At 43.8% G+C, this 20,148-nt stretch overlaps 1 protein-coding gene across 1 annotated transcript in view; it reads left to right on the plus strand.

Moving 5' to 3' along the window:
• Positions 1-20,148, plus strand: part of ITGA9 (integrin subunit alpha 9) — a 589,864-nt gene that overhangs the window by 18,574 nt on the left and 551,142 nt on the right. The window contains exon 2 of the mRNA XM_033930560.1: positions 8,561-8,688. Coding sequence (XP_033786451.1) covers positions 8,561-8,688 — 128 coding nt within the window. The remainder of the gene's footprint in view (positions 1-8,560; positions 8,689-20,148) is intronic.

Consider the following 20,148-nt stretch of genomic DNA (forward strand, 5'->3'; position numbering starts at 1 on the left):
TTATGCTTACCCTCTGCAATCTGTTCTCTAGCCATTTGACTATCCATCTGAATACGTCCCCTTCTATTCCGTGGCTTAGAAGTTTCCTCATAAGCCTTGCGTGCATATGGCTGCTAAGTGCAATTATGTACATGGTGCTTGCCTTTTAGAGCAGGGGTGTCAAAGTCACTTCTCAAGGGCAACAATCCAGTTGGGTTTTCAGGATTTCCCCAATGAATATGCATGAGATCTATTTGCATGCACTGCTTTCATTGTATGCTAATAGATCTCATGCATATTCATTGGAGAAATCCTGAAAACCCGACTGGATTGTGGCCCTCGAGGAGGGACTTTGACACCCCTGTTTCAGAGAATTGGGCTAAGCACCATTATGATTGGCAATGATTTTTTTTTAAGGCATTACATATATAGAATCAGGCTTTAAGTGAAGAAATATTTCCTTCAATTTATTTTAAATGTACTGCTTAGTTGTTTCATAGTGTGCCCCCTAGTTCCTGTATTTTCAGAAAGAGTAAACAAGTGATTCAAGCCTACCTAATTCCATTCCACTCCATATTTTATAGCCCTCTGTCATATCTTCCCTCAGTTGTGTCTCCTCCAAGCTGAATAGCCCTAGCCTTTTTAGCCTTTCCTCAGAGGAACATCATCCCATTCCCTCTATCATTGTTGTTGCCCTTTTGCTGCATTCCACCTCTGCTGATGCCACTTCGTTTCTGGGATGGTACGTGGCAGAGGAAAGATGCCGGGTCAGTCAGCAGCCGTATCTCTTAATTGTGGCTGACTGTTAGTGCTGAAGGTTAGAGGACCACAGTTGTGGGGGCAGCAGAGAAAGTGGGGGAAGGAAATTGAGAGAGAGAATTTCAGGGAGGAGAAAGGAAAGAATGCCAAAGTTGGTGAGGGGGAGAAGGAAAACTGCCAGGATAGAGGAGGGAGGGAAAAGAAGAGATGCTAAGACCTGCAGGGAAAAGGGAAAGAGGGAGAGGTGTTGGATCTGCAAAGGGGAGACATAGGAGCAAGAAAAGAGATGAATACAAGCGGGGTGGGGGGGTCAGAGGGAGATATGTTGGCTGAGTGGGGGAAACTGGAGGGAAGGAAAAGAGGGACAAATGTGGGCATTGGGGGGAAGTCATAGGGATATAGAAGTTATATCAGACTAAGCATGAATACGGATAATGAACATGGCAAGAAGATGGGGGCAAGGGCACGGGGTGATGCTTGGTACAATAGCTAGGGATGCAGAAAGAAGATGGATGGTGGATATGGAGAAACAAGAAGTGTCAAAAGGACAAGTACACTCTAGCAAGATAATTAGGAGAAAACAGAGGAAAGTAGAAACCAGAGACTGGGAACAACACCACTAGAAAAATAAAATGACCAGAAGACAAAGATAGAAAATACTGTATTTTTTTCTAATTTTTATTAGAATATGTTAGTTTTTGGAAGGTTTATCTCCCAGAACTGGTTTTAAACATGACTGGGGCCCATTAGAAAAACCTCACTCGATGTCCTTCAGTCTCCAGCATAGCAGTGGTAAATCTCCAGCTGTGGGATGGGCCACTCTTGGTGTCTCTGTGAATAATAGTGAAGACCTCTGACTAAGACATCCATAGGCTGTCATCTTAATATGGGGATGCCTCCCTCTTGGTGACTGGAGCAGTTTCTGATTTCTTAGAGCCTCACACTTAAGGTTATTCTATATGCTGCAGTGTGTCATCTAATTCCTTTTTTATTTGGTCTGACCCAGTAAGGCTCTTCTTATGGTCTTACATGGGAGGGGACATGAGAACGCTGGTGCTTTTTATGCACATGTTCCAGCTCGAACTGATGAAATCTGGAACATCTTGCTTTTTGCTTGAACTTAAAGAATTCTGAGTCTTTCAATACCTGCTGTTTCCGACACCCTCATATCAGAATCCTGGAGAAGATAAGACAGGGTGAAACATGTTCCTTGCTATAGATGCCCACAACCTGTGATTTCTGTGCAGATCAGGCCTGGTTGCTTTATTATTTGATGACCCAAACAAGAGTTTCATTTCATTCCTGCTGAAGTCTGGTACATGGAGGTTACATGACTTGGCCGATGAGATTGTAGGTATCACTTAAGATTAAACCCAGCTGTGCTGTCTAACCTATATGTAGGTTAATTTGTAAATGCTGATAAAATATTGTAGTGCTTCTAAATCTTTTTCCTAACAGGGCTAAACATGTGTTGCTAATCTTGAGTTGGCTAGATGCATTTCCAGTTTCTAGTTTCATTAGCTTCTCGTTACAGTAGCACTGGATGGACACTCACATTTTCACAGTGGGGCTCGGATGGTGCTCTTACCCAAAATGCTGCCAGGCTTGTAACATTTGCAGTAAGGGCCAGGTGTTAATATTCTCTTAAAGTGAGGGTAATTCTATAAGGCACACTCTTGGCACCTAAAAATATGCAGTGCCTATTTGGATCCTATTCGTTAAGGAAAACTAGATGCTTATTTTTAATTATAGAATACTAGCATAATATGTAAAAAAGGTGCCTGAAAAATTCTCAGTCCAACCAAGAAAAGAATGATGTGGAGCCATGAAACTTACAAGTTATTCCACACTTTTCTGGACACTTTCCATTTCAATTATATGAAATGAAATGAAAAGTGTCAAGAAAAGGGTGGAATAACTTTTCAGTGGCCCCTTGTATTTTAGGTGTAATCAATTGATACAGCTATTGAGCCTAGATGGTTAAAGAACTCATGTACATTATAATACTTCATAATTCCATGTACACATTTAAATGAGCATCCTGCCCAAACTCTGCCCATTTGAATGCCCACCTGCAAAATATAGAGCAGTGAATATTAGTGCATTCTTGCCAAATAGTGCAGAGTTGGAAAAAGGTCATAAATTCATCTGTGTGTCAACAGGATATTCTTGCCACTTAATCTAGGCAGTTCCTTATAGAATTTTACCCATAGTTTAGATTTGTGTGAGACCTTTCTTCAGCCTGGAACACCATCCCCATCCCTAACAACACTACACCATATAACAAAAAGGCCCAGGAGGTCAGCTGAATGCCAAGGCTACAGCGATGAGAGGTTATTAGAAGTATCTAGATAGACCAGTGGTTCTCAACCCAGTCCTCAGTATATAGCTAGCCAGTCTGGTTTTCAGGATCCTCACAATGATCTACATACGTTCTAGACATTACTTGCAAAGCTATCTCATGCATATTCATTGTGGGTATCCTGAAAACCCAACTGACTGGGCATGCCTCAGAACCACTGCCCTAGACTATAGGGCACTGTCTCTTAAATTGTGTGCCATGGCATAGTGGTGTGCCCCAAGGAAATTCTGGGTGTGCCATGAGAGATTCCAGAATTTTACTTTATTTTTAAAAATTCCTTTCATAAGTATACACTAGAATAGGTGAAGTATGTTGTGTACGCAAGAGTCTGTCAATGGTACGAGCATCTGTGTGCGTAAGGACATAACTGCCCAGACAAGCATCATTCTTTGACATAATTGATCCTTGAAAACTAACGGCAAGTATTTTTATTTTTTATGCGTTGTTTCAATTACCCATACATAGCATAAAGAATTTAAAATAAATAACTCTCAAATTTAATTTCTTGTTGGTTTTGCAATTTTATAATTTAAATTTTAATGTGTTGAGAAAAAATTTGCTACATTTATTGTGCCGCGAAAAACATTTGTTCTTCTTAGTGTGCCAGAGCTAAAAAAAAGTTTGAGAGACCCAGTCATAGGGTGACTGAGTAGAAATCAGTAGAAGCCTATAATTTCCCAAAAATCAACACGGTGGGTGTTGGCACATTGTGGGTGGAAGAGAACCAACCTGCAAAGTCATGAGGAATCTGTGTCCATCTGTTTGGGCAGGAATGCCATTAGTTTTACTAATTGTTTAGGAGATATGCATGTGCTAGTAAGATGTGTAGGGATTGAGGGGTGCAGGGTGTGTGTTTGTGTGTTATTCTAGGTGCGCAGCTCAATGTGGGAATTTCTATCTTCACCTTCACAGGATAGTTGAGAACCAACGAAGCAGACAGTTGCTTGGTTAAGGACTGATACTCTAGAACAGTGATTCCCAACCCTGTCCTGGAGGACCACCAGGCCAATCGGGTTTTCAGGCTAGCCCTAATGAATATGCATGAGAGAGATTTGCATATGATGGAAGTGATAGGCATGCAAATTTGCTTCATGCATATTCATTAGGGCTAGCCTGAAAACCCAATTGGCCTGGTGTTCCTCCAGGACAGGGTTGGGAACCACTGCTCTAGAAGCAGTCAAGTGTCTATGGCTGCCAGCTAGGTCTTATTCTTAGTATTATGGGCAGAATGAATTGGCCAGTTTACGTATCTGCCAGCATCCCCTATACTACATAGTTAGAGAGCTTCTGATGTTCAAATTCTTAGAAGTGCAGCAAAGTGGTGTTGAGATGTGTGAAGTTCAGCTGCTCAAGACTGGCCAACTGAACTGCTAATAAGCTCCTTGTATCAAATATCAAATACGACATTCCCCAAGGCGCCCTTCTATCCCCCCTCCTATTTAACCTCTACATTAGACCTGTCATTGATATAGCCCAAAAGTACAATGTTAAAATCCACTCTTATGCCAATGACATCCAGCTACTCCTCCCACTAGGCGAAACCCGATCATCCCAAATCGCCAACCTCCAACACTTCCTCTCTGACATGAAAACCTGGATGACAAACAACAAACTAGAGCTGAAATTTTATGGATCAGGAAAAAAAGTACCAAATACATACGCCCAACACTATCATGGGACTCCACCTTACTAACTGCAGCAGATCAAGTACGCAGTGTCCCTGTCCACCCACATATCTCAAGTAGTTTCTACCTTCTTCTACTACCTCCGCCAACTGAGAAGGATCAAACTCTACATCTCCACACCTGACCTATCCCAACTCATCTACATCTATGTCCTCTCCAGGATGGATTACTGCAACTCCTTATTTAATGGAGTAGCCAAAAAAGATCTCAAGCGCCTCCAGTGGGTACAAAATGCAGCAATTCGCCTCCTACACAGCCTCAACTACCACGATCCCATCTCCCCAGCCCGCTGTGCTGAACACTGGCTTCCAATTAACCAATGCTGCGCATTCAAGGCCCTAGTAATAGCGCATAAAGAATATACGCCACCACCCCTGCCTACATAAAATCCAAGCTAACCCTGTACACCCCCACCCGCCCCCTACGATTGGAAATGGAGAAACACATATGCATCCCCTCAGGAAGGTCCCTCCTGTCAGAAACTGCCCGCAAACGCTCCTACAGCCATTTCATCCCCCAACTCTGGAACCAACTGCCCCCGCAAATCAGATTACAGAACTCATTGATGACCTTCTGGAAAGCGGTAAAGACCCTCCTCTTCAACTAAAATTCATCCACAGTCTACACCTCACCCCCCTTAATCCACCCCCTCCCCTCTACCCTCTCTTCTCCTTTCTAAACTTCTACTTAAATTGCTGTATAGTCCTTTCTTAACCTGTACTAAAATTGCCATATAGTCCTTGTATTTAAACTACTGTATAATCTTTGTATTGTCCAAATGTACTCCACTGTCAATGTTTGCTGTAAGCCGTTCTGAGCTACTGGGAGGACGGGATAAAAATCTAAATAAATAAATAACATTTTAGAGTGGTCCATCTTTCTCTGTTTGCTTTAATTACGGTATCTTCAGAGCCAGATTTATTTATGTGCCCTGTAGGCACATATAGGGGAGCTCAAATAGAAATACGAGTACAAAGGATTTCTATTCTGTTACTTGCTCAAAGGCTTAATGTGGATTGCAAAAATCAAGAGACTAATCTCTGAATAATACAATAAATATTAGAAATTTATAATGTGGAGGGGCATAATCAAAACATATGTCCGATTTGGACGTATTGCACTAGATGCCCAAAGTCGGCAGTGGGGAAAATGCCCATTTTCAAAAAATACATCTAGAATATATATATTAATGTAGCCTCCGCACAGGCACCGGCACCAGCATGTCCTGTGCGTTGGTGCCGGTGGCCGAAGATCTGCCTCCTGTGCTGGGCCTTGAGCATGTGCGCTCTCAGGCAAGCGCACATGCTCAAGGCCCAGCACAAGAAGCAGATCTTTGGGCACCGGCACCAACGCACAGGACATGCTGGTGCCGGTGCCTGTGCGGAGGCTACATTAAAGTAAAAAGAGGGTTCGGGTGGGTTGGGGGAACCTCAGGTCGCGGCTGCGGGGGGGTGCCCAATGGCTGCGGGGGGTGCCCGATGGCGGCGGGGGGTGCCGGATCGCGGGGGGGAGGGTGCCGGTTCGCGGGGGAAGGCCTTCGGGGTGGAGCAATGCCGGTTCTTGTGGGGGGGGGGGAGCAGCGCTGCTGGCCTGGGGGGGGGGAGGTTGGGGGGTGGGAACATATCAAAATGAGTTTCCATTATTTCCTATGGGGAAACTCGCTTTGATAAATGAGCATTTTGGATTATGAGCATGCTCCTGGAACGGATTATGCTCGTAATCCAAGGTACCACTGTACACTGATCTACACCAAACAAAAGAGTGTGCAAAGCCTCCCCACCCTCTCCCCACTCCCCCTAACACACATAATCTAACAAGTGTGCTCCCACACAAAGCAGTATAAGAGCACAGGAGATCACTCTTGATGATTAAGGGCTGCCCACCCCCTCCTAATTCTAATGGCAGTGAACATCAAGCATAAGTACAGGGACACATATGCTCAATACTAGTGAAAACAAGGAAAATCAACGAGAACAGAACTAAAGGTAATCACCAGCATTCACGCACTACAAATGCACGCTTCTAGAGTCTTCTACCTACATCAAAGGAAGACAAAGGAAATAAAGACAGAATGTCAGATCAGGTGCTCTATATAGAATGTTCCAAGGTGCTATGCAGGAAATCCTGTGCAGTGTCCACAGAGTCAAAAGTGTTCCATATCCCGTTGTAGTGTACTTTAAGCAAAGTGAAGTAGAGAAGCATGTAGAGAAGTTTAGAGTCTGACAGAGATTTACATATTGGTGAGAATTTCCTGCATCTGTCTAATAGTGATGCTGAATAGACTTGGAATATATTAATAGGCACAGTTTCTTAAAGCACATCTGTTGTGCATGCTCTATATGCTCTCATCAAGTCTGCTTTATGCGTATAGTTAAAGATCTTAGCAATAACCATGTGGGGTCTGACTGATCCTTCTCATCTGCGGACGAGATGATGGACCCTCTCGATTTGAAACAGTTCCAGGTGCTCCTTTATGGGCAACTCCAACATCAACCAGCGTTCCAATACTCGAGAGAGTTGTTGGTCATGTACCGTTTCAGGAAAACCAATAAAGCGCAGGTTGTTGCGTCTCGACCTGTTCTCTAGGTCATCCAGTTTATTTGCGTATGTGGCGAGATGGACCAGAGTATCTGTGCGCTGTTTCTCCGCCGAAGTAGCCATGTCTTCCAATGTGGACATTTGTCCTTCAAGTAGCCATAGTCTAAAATTCAATCATATAAGTCTCCAGCATGTTAAGTTGCTCGGAGAGTTTATCCAGTCTCGGTTCTAAGACCTGAACCACAGTGCTGGTGAGTTATGCAATGTGTGCCACAGCCAAGGGCAGCATGGATTCTACGGCCTCCTCTATGATGGGGTCTTCATGCAGCCTTACCTTTTCTCTGTCTTTTTTCTGCTTTGAGGCCATCCCATTTGCCAATTTCAAAACAAATCTGTCCATAAAGTTGTGCCCGAAAGCACCGAAGGTCCAAATGCTGCCGATGGGTGAATTAAATTTGAAAATTCAATAGATGGGGCAGGGAGCCCTGGAACCAGACAGAAAGCAAGTACCTCGCTCAGCTCATCCCATAATCTCATTTTTAGTATTTATATACCACTTATAACCTAAGTAGTTTACATTCAGGTACTCAAGCATTTTCCCCTATCTGTCCTGATGAGCTCACACTCTATCACATGTATTTGGGACTATGGGGGATTAATGACTTGTGCAGGGTCACAAGGAGCAGCACGGGATTTAAGGGTGCTGAGGCTGTAGCTGTAACCACTGCGCCACATATTCCCCACTGTCTTGGTCCTTAGAAGGAACATTGTGCTGGGGATGTTGCTGATGTCACTAGGCGGCGGAGCTAACACTATACCGAAGACCCAGTTAGGGCCCAGCAATGAATATTTTTGTTTAATTTAGCTGGTGGCAGTGTTTCAGGCAGGTAAATTGCAATCTTGGCTTGGTGAATGTATTCGTCAAGCCATGTCTTATTGTTCTTTCTGAAAATTAGTTAAGTCTTCTCTGTTTGACAAATTTATTACTTAGTTGGATATTTTTAAGCTTGTAATTATAGTTTTAACTTTTATTGTAAGATTTTATTTTCATGCTATGAATGTATTTCGCTGATTGTTCAGTTTCTTATGCTGTAAACCGCCTAGAATTTTTGGTAATGGCAGTTTAAAAGAATAAATTTATTATTAATATTTAAAAAATATTGGCTGAATAAATATTGAGGTAAGTGACCTGGCATCCTGTTCTATGAAACTGACTTTCTTTCTTATTAAATTTCAGGGTACTGGTTGGTGCTCCAAAGGCAGAGTCAAAATTTAGCACCTCTATGAAGTCCCCAGGGGCCATTTTTAAATGTCGAGTTCACACCAACCCTGACAGAAGGTGCACAGAGCTGGACATGGGGAGAGGTGAGTAGTCTTACTAGGGAAAAAAATGTGCAACTAGAAAAAAAATCTCTATCAATGTTCTGTTGAGGAAAGGGTGGAAGACAAAGGCCCCCTTTTATCAAGCCGCATTGGGTTTTTTTATCGCCGACTGCTGCGGTAAAAACTCTGGCGCTCATAGGAATTCTATGAGCATCGGAGCTTTTACTGCAACGGCTGGCGATATAAAACAGTAATGCAACTTGCTAAAATGGGGGCAAAGTTTGTTCTTTGCTTTATGTATGGTTAGGGTTACCAGATTTTACAATCTTAAAATCTGGACCCATGGCCCCGGCCACAGGCCCGCTCACTTCCACCCATCCCTGTCCAGTTCCGTCCAAGTCATGCCCTGTTGAACCCCAGCCCCGACCCCCCCAACTCTTTTCGTGTTCAGAGCCATGTCGGAAGGGCATCTGCGCATTCATAGTTGTGACGTGATGATGTCAAACACATGTGTGCATGTGTGTGACATCACCACATTACATGCGCACATGCGCAGATGCCCGCCTGATGTGGTCCCGAGTTGGAAGCTTTTCAAAACCCGGACAAAGTTTTGAAAAGCCGTCTGGAGGCCCGGACGGTTCATAGTCTAAAGCGCGCGAGGACAAAGGTGCGCCGATAACCGAGCGTGGACAACTGAGCGCAGGGCTTAATCGCGCCAAAGAAAAACCGTATTTTAAAGGGCTCTGATGGGGGGTGTTGGTGGGGAACCCCCCCACTTTACTTAATAGAGATCATGCTGGCGTTGTGGGGGTTTGGGGGGTTGTAACCCCCTTCATTATACTGGAAACAACTTTTTCCCTGTTTTTTAGGGAAAAAGTTAAGTTTTCAGTTTAATGTGGGGGGTTACACCCCCACACCCCCCCAACATGGCAGCGTGAGGCAGCGCGATCCCTATTAAGTAGACCCCACACCCCTGTCAGAGCCCTTTAAAATACGGGTTTTCTTCGGTGCGATTAAGCCCTGCACTCAGTTGTCCAAGCTCGGTTGTCGGTGCACCTTTGTCCTCGCGCGCTTTTGACCCGTCACCGGCCCGGACAGTCCTCTAAAAAGAGGACATATCCGGGTAAATCTGGACGCCTGGTAACCCTGGTAACGCCTGGTATATTATTATCATTGTTTAATAGCAAAATTGTATGAAACATAAAAAACTGATTGTAAAGTTATTAAACAGATTGCTTAGCCACACTGAAAGTTTGACTTGGGCTAGTCTGAAGGCTCAGTGCTATGCCACTGCCATGAGGAAAGTCTCTGGTTCATTGTCCAGGCTAGGTTTCCCACTGCCTAGGTTGCTGTGGTTGGAGAAGTTGCAGAAATAGCGTTCACAGCCTCTGAGTAGGAAAGATCATGATCGTTGCTCAAGGGTGACACCTACTGGTTCAATTTGGAGCCCATGATTGCAGGGTTCTAGAAGGGCTCCTGATAAGTGTTTCTCAGCCCAGAATGTTGCAGTGTTCAGTCTAAAAAGGGTGAAATATAGGTAGTTGTGTGTGACGACCAGTGTTCCCGCTAAGGTGCGCTGGTGTGCGCTTGCGCACAAAATATTACCTGGCAGCGCACAAGTTTCTCGTCACAGCGCACACATTGTAGAGCACAGTTCTTCAACCGCCGGTCCGCAAACAAAATCTTGCCGGTCCGCGAAGGATTCGGTCCCCGCCGCAACGAAAGGCCGGCGTCAGCTGACTTGCAACTTCCTGTTGCAGTCGCTGTGCCGGGACTCCTGCCTTCGCCGGGACTCCTGCCTTCCACCGCGTTTGCCTCCTGCCTTGTCTCCGCACCTCCAGACCAGCAGCGGCAGCTCTGTATGTTTTTAACTTCGGCACAGAGCTGCCCCTAATCAATAGTTTAGCGCGGTTTCATAAGGCAGCCTCGGGGCCTTTGCTAGGCCGGCCCACATCGCATCATCGAAGCGGGCCGGCTATCAAAGGCCCCGAGGCTGCCTCATGAAACCGCGCTAAACTATTGATTAGGGGCAGCTCTGTGCCGAAGTTAAAAGCATACAGAGCTGCCGCTGCTGGTCTGAACTCTTGGGCCGCTGAAGGAGGGCAAAAAGCAGCTATCCTGGAGGTTTCCCTTCCTCTCGCCTTACAGGTTCCTTTTTTCCACCTTTTTTTTTTTCCTTCAAACGGCAACGGGCCCCAGCATCGACATCAATCAAGTAAGTTCCACTGTCAATCAAGCGGTTCTGCTCGGCCAAAGCTTCCCCTGTGACATGAGCCACCCTCAGGGGAAAGAAAGTGACCCACAAAGGTGAGGGGAAGGGGGGCAGATGATGGAAGTTGGGGGGGGGAGAGAGAGAAGGGGCAGATGATGGAATGGAGGAGATGAGAGAGAGAGAGAAGGGGACAGATGATGGAAGTGAGAAGAAGGGAGAGAGAGCAGAAGGCAGATGGATGTCAGTTGAGAGGGGAGAGCAGATGCTGAATGGAAGTGGGGAAAGAACACATACTGGATGGAAGGAGGAGATAAATAAAGGGGGAAGAAAATAGTAAGATAATGGAGGGGTGAGGGAAAGGGGTGACAAGCTGTGTGTAGACACAGTGAAAAGAGGGAAACGGGACTAAATAGTAAGAAAGAATTTAATTTAGATGGAGGCAGAAAATAGAGAAGGAAGACCAGAGAAGAAAAGGGAAGAGAGCAGAGAATGATCAGATCTGAGTGGAGGAAATGAGAAGAGAGATATGCTAAAAACCACAGGGGGGAGGGAAGGATAGAGATGCCAGACCATGAGGGGAACAGAAGGAAGATGATGGATGCTAGACCAAATTGGAGGGTGGGGGGGGGCAGGAGGAGAGATGGCAGGGAAAGACAGACAGTGAATGGAAGGGGCAGATGCTGGACTGAAGAGACAGAGAAGGTTATCATGCTGCTGTACCGGGCCATGGTACGCCCTCACCTGGAGTACTGCGTCCAGCACTGGTACTTTAAGAAGGACACGGTACTACTCGAAAGGATCCAGAGAAGAGCAACTAAAATGGTTAAGGGGCTGGAGGAGTTGCCGTACAGCGAAAGATTAGAGAAACTGGGCCTCTTCTCCCTTGAGCAGAGGAGATTGAGAGGGGACATGATAGAAACATTCAAGGTACTGAAGGGAATAGACTTAGTAGCTAAGGCAGGGAGAACGAGAGGGCACTCTCTAAAGTTGAAAGGGGATAGATTCCATACAAACGTAAGGAAGTTCTGTGGTAGAAAGCAACATATTTATTTGGCTCATAACTTGCTGGCGCCCGATATTTTTAGCTCACAGTGAAAAAAGTTTGCTCACAACACCCGCCCGCTTAGAGGGAACACTGGTGACGACCCATGGTGTCAGGGCTCCAGCTCTTTCCTGTTAAGCTAGAAGTACAAAGGAGCAGGAGGAAAATGCTAGGTAAAAAAAAAAAAAAAAAAGCTTTTGCACCTGCCACAAATCATACAGGGTTTTTGGCCTGCAAAATTCTTGAGTCATGGAAATGGCCAGATGTTTGGCAATGGTTGGCCCATAGCATTTTTTCTTCTGAACAAATGTAACCCTCATTCAAGACTGCGGTGTGAAATATTGCAACTTTCAATAAAAGCAAACATGAACCTGCAAGTCATAGATCAAATGCACAGAGACATGTAGAAATCTGGCAAGGAAATGTCTGTGCTGCATGGGTCCCCCGATCTGTTGAATTGTTGTCAGAATGATGTTTGGAGGTTAGATACCGGTATTTCTTTTATTATTGGCAAACAAGGTGCATCTGTGATAACAGCAAACAATACAGAGCAGCAGAACAGAAAGCTCAGTGCTATGAAATTCTCACCAAGGATCCCTTGCCAATACCGAGTTTCTTCTCAATTCTACAGAGTTTGTCAGAACTTAGGTGGAAACATAGAGACATGATGGCAGAGGGGGTCATAGTCCCTCCTCGAGTGCCGCAATCCATTCGGGTTTTCAGGATTTCCCCAATGAATATGCATGAGATCTATTTGCATGCACTGCTTTCATTGTATGCTAATAGATCTCATGCATATTCATTGGGGAAATCCTGAAAACCCGACTGGATTGCGGCCCTCGAGGAGGGACTTTGACACCCCTGCCCTAAGAGATCCTACATGCCTGTCCCACACTTTCTTGAATTCAGCCACAGTCTTCGTCTCCATCACCTCTACTGAAGACTATTCCACGCATCTACCATCCTTTTCAGTAAAAAAAAAAAGAAAAAAAAAGGATTTCCTTGGATTACTCTTGAGCCTATCATCTCTTAACCTCATTCTATGCCCTTACTTTGGAGTTTCCTTTCAATTGAAAGAGATTTGTCTCATGTGTTTTTATGCCACATAGGTATTTAAATGTCTCTATCATATCTTCTCTCTCTCACCTTTCCTCCAAAGTATACATATTGAGATCTTTAAGTCTGTCCCTGTACAACTTATCCAATAAACGGGAAAATCTAAGTTGTTCAAAACACAATTCCAAACGTACAGAGAACAAAGTTGTATAATATCTAGCTGACCTCAAACACCCGAGGCATTACTTAAACATTTTTTCGTGCCCTTACAGGGGTGATGTGTTCTTCATCGGTCTTTGTTTAGGCATGTAAACAAAATAATGTTAATTTTTGTTAACAGACTCAAAATTATTAGTGTGTTAATAATTTATAAAGAAAGAACACTTAGCTTAGTTGCCTTCCTCTGGACCAGCTCCATCCTGTTTATATGTTTTTGAAAGTGTGGTCTCCAGAATTGTACACAGTATTTTCAGTGAGGTCTCACCAGTCTTATACTGGGGCATCAATACCTTCGTTTTCCTACTGGTCATTCCTCTTAGTAACATAACATAATAAATGACAGCAGATAAAGATCCTTATGCACCCAAGCATCCATCTAGCTTTTGCTGTTGCCTTTTTAACCTGATTGGCCACCTTAAGGTCATCATATCCTATCGCACCCAAGTCCTGCTCATCTTTCGTGTACAAAAGTTCTTCACCCTCTAAACTGTACTGTTCCCTCGGGCTCTGCAGCCCAAATGCATTTCATAGCATTAAATCTTGCTGCCAAATTTCAGACCGTTCCTCAAGCTTCGCTAGATCTTTCCTCATGTTTTCCACATCATCAGGTGTGTCTACTCTATTGCAGATTTTGGTGTCATCTGCAAAGAAGCAAATCTTACCTGACAGCACATCAGCAATATCGCTTACAAAATAGTTAAAAAGAACAGGCCCAAGAGCTGAACCTTGAGACACACCACAGATAAACATCCCTTTTCTCAAAGTGATCTCCAGTGCCTACTACCCTCTGTCGCCTTCCACTCAACCAGTTCCCGATCAAGTCCATCACTTTGGGGCTCATACCAAGGGCACTCGGTTTATTTATTAGATGCCTGGGTGGAACACTGTCAAAAGCTTTGCTAAAATCTAAATATACTACATCTAGCACTCTCCCTCTATCCAATTCTCTGGTCACCCAGAAATTGATCAGATTTGTCTGATAAGACCCGCCTTCTAGTCAATCCATGTTGCATTAGCTCCTGTAATCCACTGGATTCCAGAAACTGTACTATTCTCTGTTTTAAAAGTGTTTCCATTAATGTACTTACCACAGAATCAGACTTACTGGCCTGTAGTTCCCTACTTCTTCCTTACTTCCACTTTTGTGTAGAGGGACCATATCTTCCCTTCTCCATTCCTCCCAACTCCCAACTCTAGAGAAGCATTGAAAAGGGCAGACAGTGGAGCCGCTAGAACTTCCTTAGGTTCCCTCACTACCCTCGGATTTATTCCACCCAGCTCCATCACTTTATCCACCTTTAGTTTAGTGAGCTCCTCAAGAACACAATCCTCTGAAAATCAGTCAGGGTCTACCACACCTCCAGCCCTATTTGCTTTTGTTTTCTTCGGTCCTGCTCACTTCAGTTATGAACTCAGAACAGAAATATTTGTTAAGCTAAGTTAGCCTTATCTTTATCAGCTTCTACATATTCCTCCCCTTCACCTTTGAGTCTCACAGTGCCACTTTTGCACTTCCTCCTATCACTAGTATATCTACAAAATCTCATGTCCTCCCGTTTTACCATGTCGGTTATTTTTTTCTTCCATTTGCATCTTTGCTTTCCTGACTACTTGACCAGCCTCTCTTAACTTTTCCAAATATTTTTGTCTGTCTTCTTTCTGCGATCTTTACACTACACTAGTGTATGAAAGCTAATCTTTTTTTCCTTACTTTCTCAGCTACTACTTTTGAGAACCAAAGTGGCCATCTTTTCCTCTTACTTTTATTTACTTTTCTTACAAAATGGTTTGTTGCCCTTACAATATCTCCTTTCAGTTTTACCCACTGCTTTCCTACTTCTTCCAGATGTTCCCACCCAGACAACAATTCCTTGACATAATCCCCCGTCTGAACAAATTGTGATTATGTACCTTGCGCATAACTTTTATAAAATCGCGTTTAGCGCTGCACTACTAGTCGGCACCAATTTTGTAAGCATGATATATAGAACCAGGCTCTTTGTGCGTAACTTGCAGTACTCAGTAAGTTGTGTGCATAAATGTGGGTCCTGCTCATGCCCCGTCCATGTGCCTCCTGTTTTGTATTCATGCAGTATGCAAGTTCCGTGGTACTGTTATAAAACAGTTTTGTTGTGCATTTGATGCACCACCTTTCAGACAAAATCTAAGCGATTGACAACTGAAAGAAAAATCAGGAAAAATGAAAGAAACTACAAATTTTTGATAGGACAGATGGAAACTGCCAAAGAAAGAGGAGCTGAAAATCCCCCTCCCCCCCCACTGTGCACTGGCTGAAGGACAACCAATCATCAAGAACATAGGAAAGCTAGGGCGAAGAGATAGGTTTTCAAGGGAGCCTTAAATCTTGAAAGGACTGCTCAGTACGGTGCTCCAAAAGGAGGGAATTCTATAAGGAGGGGGCAACATAGAAAAAAGCTGCAGATGGGAGGTAGAGACAGACAGTGGATAGAAGCTGGAAATAGGGGCAGAGACAGATGGTGGGCAGCGGCTGAGCTTAAGGGACATATGGTAAAATAAGAGAGCAAAGATAAGAGGGTGTTCCAATGTGGAGGATCTTCTAGGTCAGTGTCCCTCAAACGTTTTGGCCCAGTGGCACACTAAACTCCATGCCCCAGCCGGAAGGCACCCAGAAGTGCGCAGACGTCAATGCGATGATGTCACGTGCCACGACCCTGAACCTTTCACTTCGCCAGTGGGGGATCCAGGAGGAGGGGAGGTATGGGGAGAGGTAGAGAGATGCCAGCAAGGAGGAGATTTATCGGCGCCGGCTGACTGCCTACAGAATGTGCCTCTCGCCACGAGCGTCCTGTAAGTAGTCAGCCGGCACCAGCGCCTCTCCTCCTTACTGGCGTCTCGTCGGGGCACACCTGGAATCTGCTGTGGCACACTAGTGTGCTGAGGCACATAGTTGGTGATACACTGTTCTAGGTCAAGGTGAAAATCTTTTTTTTTTTTTTTTTTAAATCTTTATTGATTTTCAAACTACAAATGCGCAATAAATGATTCACATATTTGTACATTATATAATAAGCGCAACAAACCTTACAAATATTATTGCACAAATAAATTTTCCCCCCCTCCCAGTTAATAAACAAATAAATCAAAACCTTCATGAAACTATTTATAAATTCCTATATCAATACCATTTCCATTCCCATTCCCCCACCCCCCCAGGATGTGTATGTTTACATGTCCACAAAATGAAAAATTATTCCTCTTTACAATATTTAACCAATGGCTCCAAACATCCATAAAATTCTTAAAGCGACCCTGTTGTATGGCCATGCAACGTTCCATTTTATAAGTATAACACAGGGCTTCCCACCAAAATGAGTAATTCAACCTATCCCAGTTTTTCCAATTTCTTAAAATGAGCTGCATGGCAATTGCTGTCATTACTAATAGAAGTTTGTTATTTCTCATTGATAATTGGTGAAAATCTTAAAGCAAAAATATTGAAGGTAATGGGTAGCCAGTGGTAGAAACACGGTCTGATCTGTGGGTATGGGTGAGGAACTGAACTGCTTTACAGTTTAGCTTCCAACTAGCCATTAGGCACATAACTGAAACAGTCTCACATCTGAGTTCTGGTATTTTATCATTTATATGCACAATTGCCTCCTGAGGAGAGTGTGTTTTCATCATCAAAATCATCTTTTATTTATAAACCTCTTTGGGGGTAATTTGATCAGCATTTTGCATACTCAGGTTTGTGCTTATAAAACTGCCCTGGGGTATATAAACATATAACTGGCCACTCAGAAAATTCCAAGAGCATCTATTCTCTAAAGAAAAGTGCACTATATATTAGGCAGGAACACATGCCAGTCATAGAGCTGGTGTAAAGACTTACACTTACTTTTGTGCATTTAACAATTCAGTGTTCTATAATTTCCATGTGTAATCGTGCCACAAGAAAACAGGAGATGGTTACTTCCCAAAACTTGGAAAGTAGAAAACAAACAGCAAAGGAAGACTCTGGTGCTCAGTGTTTTTTTATTGATACATCGTGACTTGACACGATCGTGTTTCGGTCCAACTGGGCCTGCCTCAGGAGTCTGAACAAATACATATAAAGAAATGCATATAAACAGATAATCAAAACTTTTTTTTATACAAATAGATATAAAAGTACATATAAAAAAATACATATAATCAGATCTTAGACTCTCACTGGCTACCCATACAAGCACGAATCCAATTCAAATTCTACTGCCTGATATTCAAAGCATTACACGGCTCTTCCCCCTCCTATCTAAATAACCGCTTAAACCAAATCTCCACCTCAAGACACAGAAGAACCTCGAACCCTTTCGCCTTCCCCCCACTCAAAGGCACACAACGCAAGAAAATGTTTGACAACCTTCTGGCAACACAAGCAGCAAAAATCAACCATTCCATCTCCAATCTTATGACAATATCAGACAACCTCAAAACATTCAGAAAAGAAATCAAAACCCTGCTTTTCAAAAAATTCATCCAAATATTTTAACCCCTCCTCTTTTACCTCCAGAAGATTCACCTACCTTCAGATAACCTTCCTCCAAATTACCCACCTTAACACCTTCCAATTAAACAAATACCATAAATAGATTATAACCTACCCTCTCTAACTGCATTCCATATGTATTTTTCATACAGTTCTTCACTGTCAGTTTAATTTCCATCCTATAAGTTCACATAGAATTTTTCTTTTTTCAACCATATTTATTTTCTCTTCTTTATTAATTTCCAGGTACTTTAGTTAGATTGTGAGCCTTCGGGACAGTAAGGGAATTTTTTAAGTACCTTCTTACTTCTCATTTATAATCTTAATGTATATTTTCTTCAAACCGCTTAGAACCTAAAGGATATAGCGGTATATAAGAAATAAATTACATTACATTACATTATAATCAAAACACTAAAAACATTTTTTTATTTATAAAAAAAATCTCATAAAAGCATAGAATATGAATGAAACAAAAAAACTGGACTAAAAATAGCTAAAACATATATACAGTCAAACTGCGGCTTGCGAGTGTTTTGCAAGATGAGCAAAACACTCGAGCAAGCTTTAACTCGCAAACGAGTGTTGACTCGATAAACAAGCACTTCATCCCCAAACCGAGCTGCCACCACACCACTCCACCACATCTCGGGAACCATATTCTCTCCCCCCGCGGCCCACCCCCAAACTCTTTTCTCCATCAGACACCGGCAAACAGCACGCACCAACCTACGCCGGCACCACCGCCTTATCCATGCCACATCCAGGAAACAGGAAGTGGAATCAGAAGAGGGTGGAGCTTGGCTGAGGGAATGTTGTGATGCCAGCGGGAGCCAATTCATCTGACCACAGCTGTTAAAGCAGGCTTGAAAGCGAACCAAGGAGGAGAGAAAGAAAAAAAGGGGGGGGGAATGAAGAGAGAAAGATGATGGATGGGGAATAAGAAAAGGAAAGATAGTCTGTGGGGATGAAAAGAGAAGGTAGTACAAATCTAGTTGGAGAGGGGAGAAGAGGGAGAAATGCCGAAACAGGAAGTGGGAGAAGAGTTGTACCATAAGAAGACAGAGAAGAAGGGATATGGGTCGGGGAGGAGAGATGAATTAAGTCACTGAAGTTGAGTGCAACATAGGCCTGATTTTGGGATGTGGAATGAATCATCCAAGTTTTCATTACTTCTTATAGGGCCCGGAACTTCCTCTCCGACGTCAGAATTGACATCGGGGGGGGAGGGGAGGAGGGGGAGGCTGGCTTGCTTGGCGCTTCTGAAGTCGCTGTAGACCTGTTGTGGCATTGGAGAACAGGGAGAACGCAAAGGCAATGTGAGTTGCAATCGATTTGTGTTGCCTTTGCGATCGACCTTTTGGGCACTCCTGCCTTTGAACATTAAATATCTAACATTTAACATCTAAAATCCTTACAGAATAGCAAACACCACAGACTATTCAGTAAGTAATTCCACTGGTTTGATCCCCCTTCCCACTATTGCCTTTTGAAGTTTGTATAGCCTGATTTGCTTAAAAGTTGGTATTTGCAGTCCAATTTTTGCCGCTGAGCCTAGCTATGATTGGGGAACATACAGTATTACACGGTGGCTTAGATGAACTGGTAAGCAGCAAACAAAACAAGAAAGGTAACCAATTGGTGCTGTCTCTTTTATTATGATGAACTCAACACGATCGTGTTGCGGCCCACAAGGGCCTGCCTCAGGAGTCCTGTGGTAATCAGATCGTACAAAATCCACAAAGTTTTCAAAACATTCTATAGAATACCTCTCCTTGGTGAACTAACATGTACAGCTGACTGCAGCTCGAATGAACAGAATCTGCTGCTGCCCGCGGTTAAATAAAAGAGGAACTGGTGCCAGTTTACAGTGTGTGTATGTCTTTTCTCTGGAGTTCTGCACAGCTTGCCTGTCCCTCACTATGAAAAATTTGATAGTGAAAGAGCACCCCCCCTACTGGAAGAACTGTATGTGGAGGACTCCTGCTCAGCTTAAAGGGAACAAGAGTGCCAAACCTGACAAGGATCATTACAAAATTAAAATAAGATGACCCTTGCAAATGGGTTCAGCTTATCCCTAACTTATGTTTGCCATATGAGAGATACTTCATTCATCTACACTTCTCCCCTCCATTTTAGCGGGAGTTAGGGGCTAAGCCAGTCCGCGAATATGGAAAAATCACGAATAACTTTTAGGGCCGACTCTGACCCTCCCCCAGCCCTCCTGCCTCCCAGACCTTTCCACGCCTTACCTGGTGATCTAGCGGTGAAGTGGGGCAGGAGCGATCTTCCTATGCTCCTGCCCCGTGCAGAGCCATCAACAAAAATGGCTGCCATGAGTTCCTGTGGTCTCACGAGACTACAGCAACTCACGGCAGCCATTTTTGTTGACGGCTCTGCATGGGACAGGAGCATAAGAAGATCACTCCTGCCCCGCTTCACTGCTAGGCTACCAGGTGCAGT

Source organism: Geotrypetes seraphini, chromosome 2 (assembly GCF_902459505.1).
Source record: "Geotrypetes seraphini chromosome 2, aGeoSer1.1, whole genome shotgun sequence".
NCBI lineage: Eukaryota > Metazoa > Chordata > Amphibia > Gymnophiona > Dermophiidae > Geotrypetes > Geotrypetes seraphini.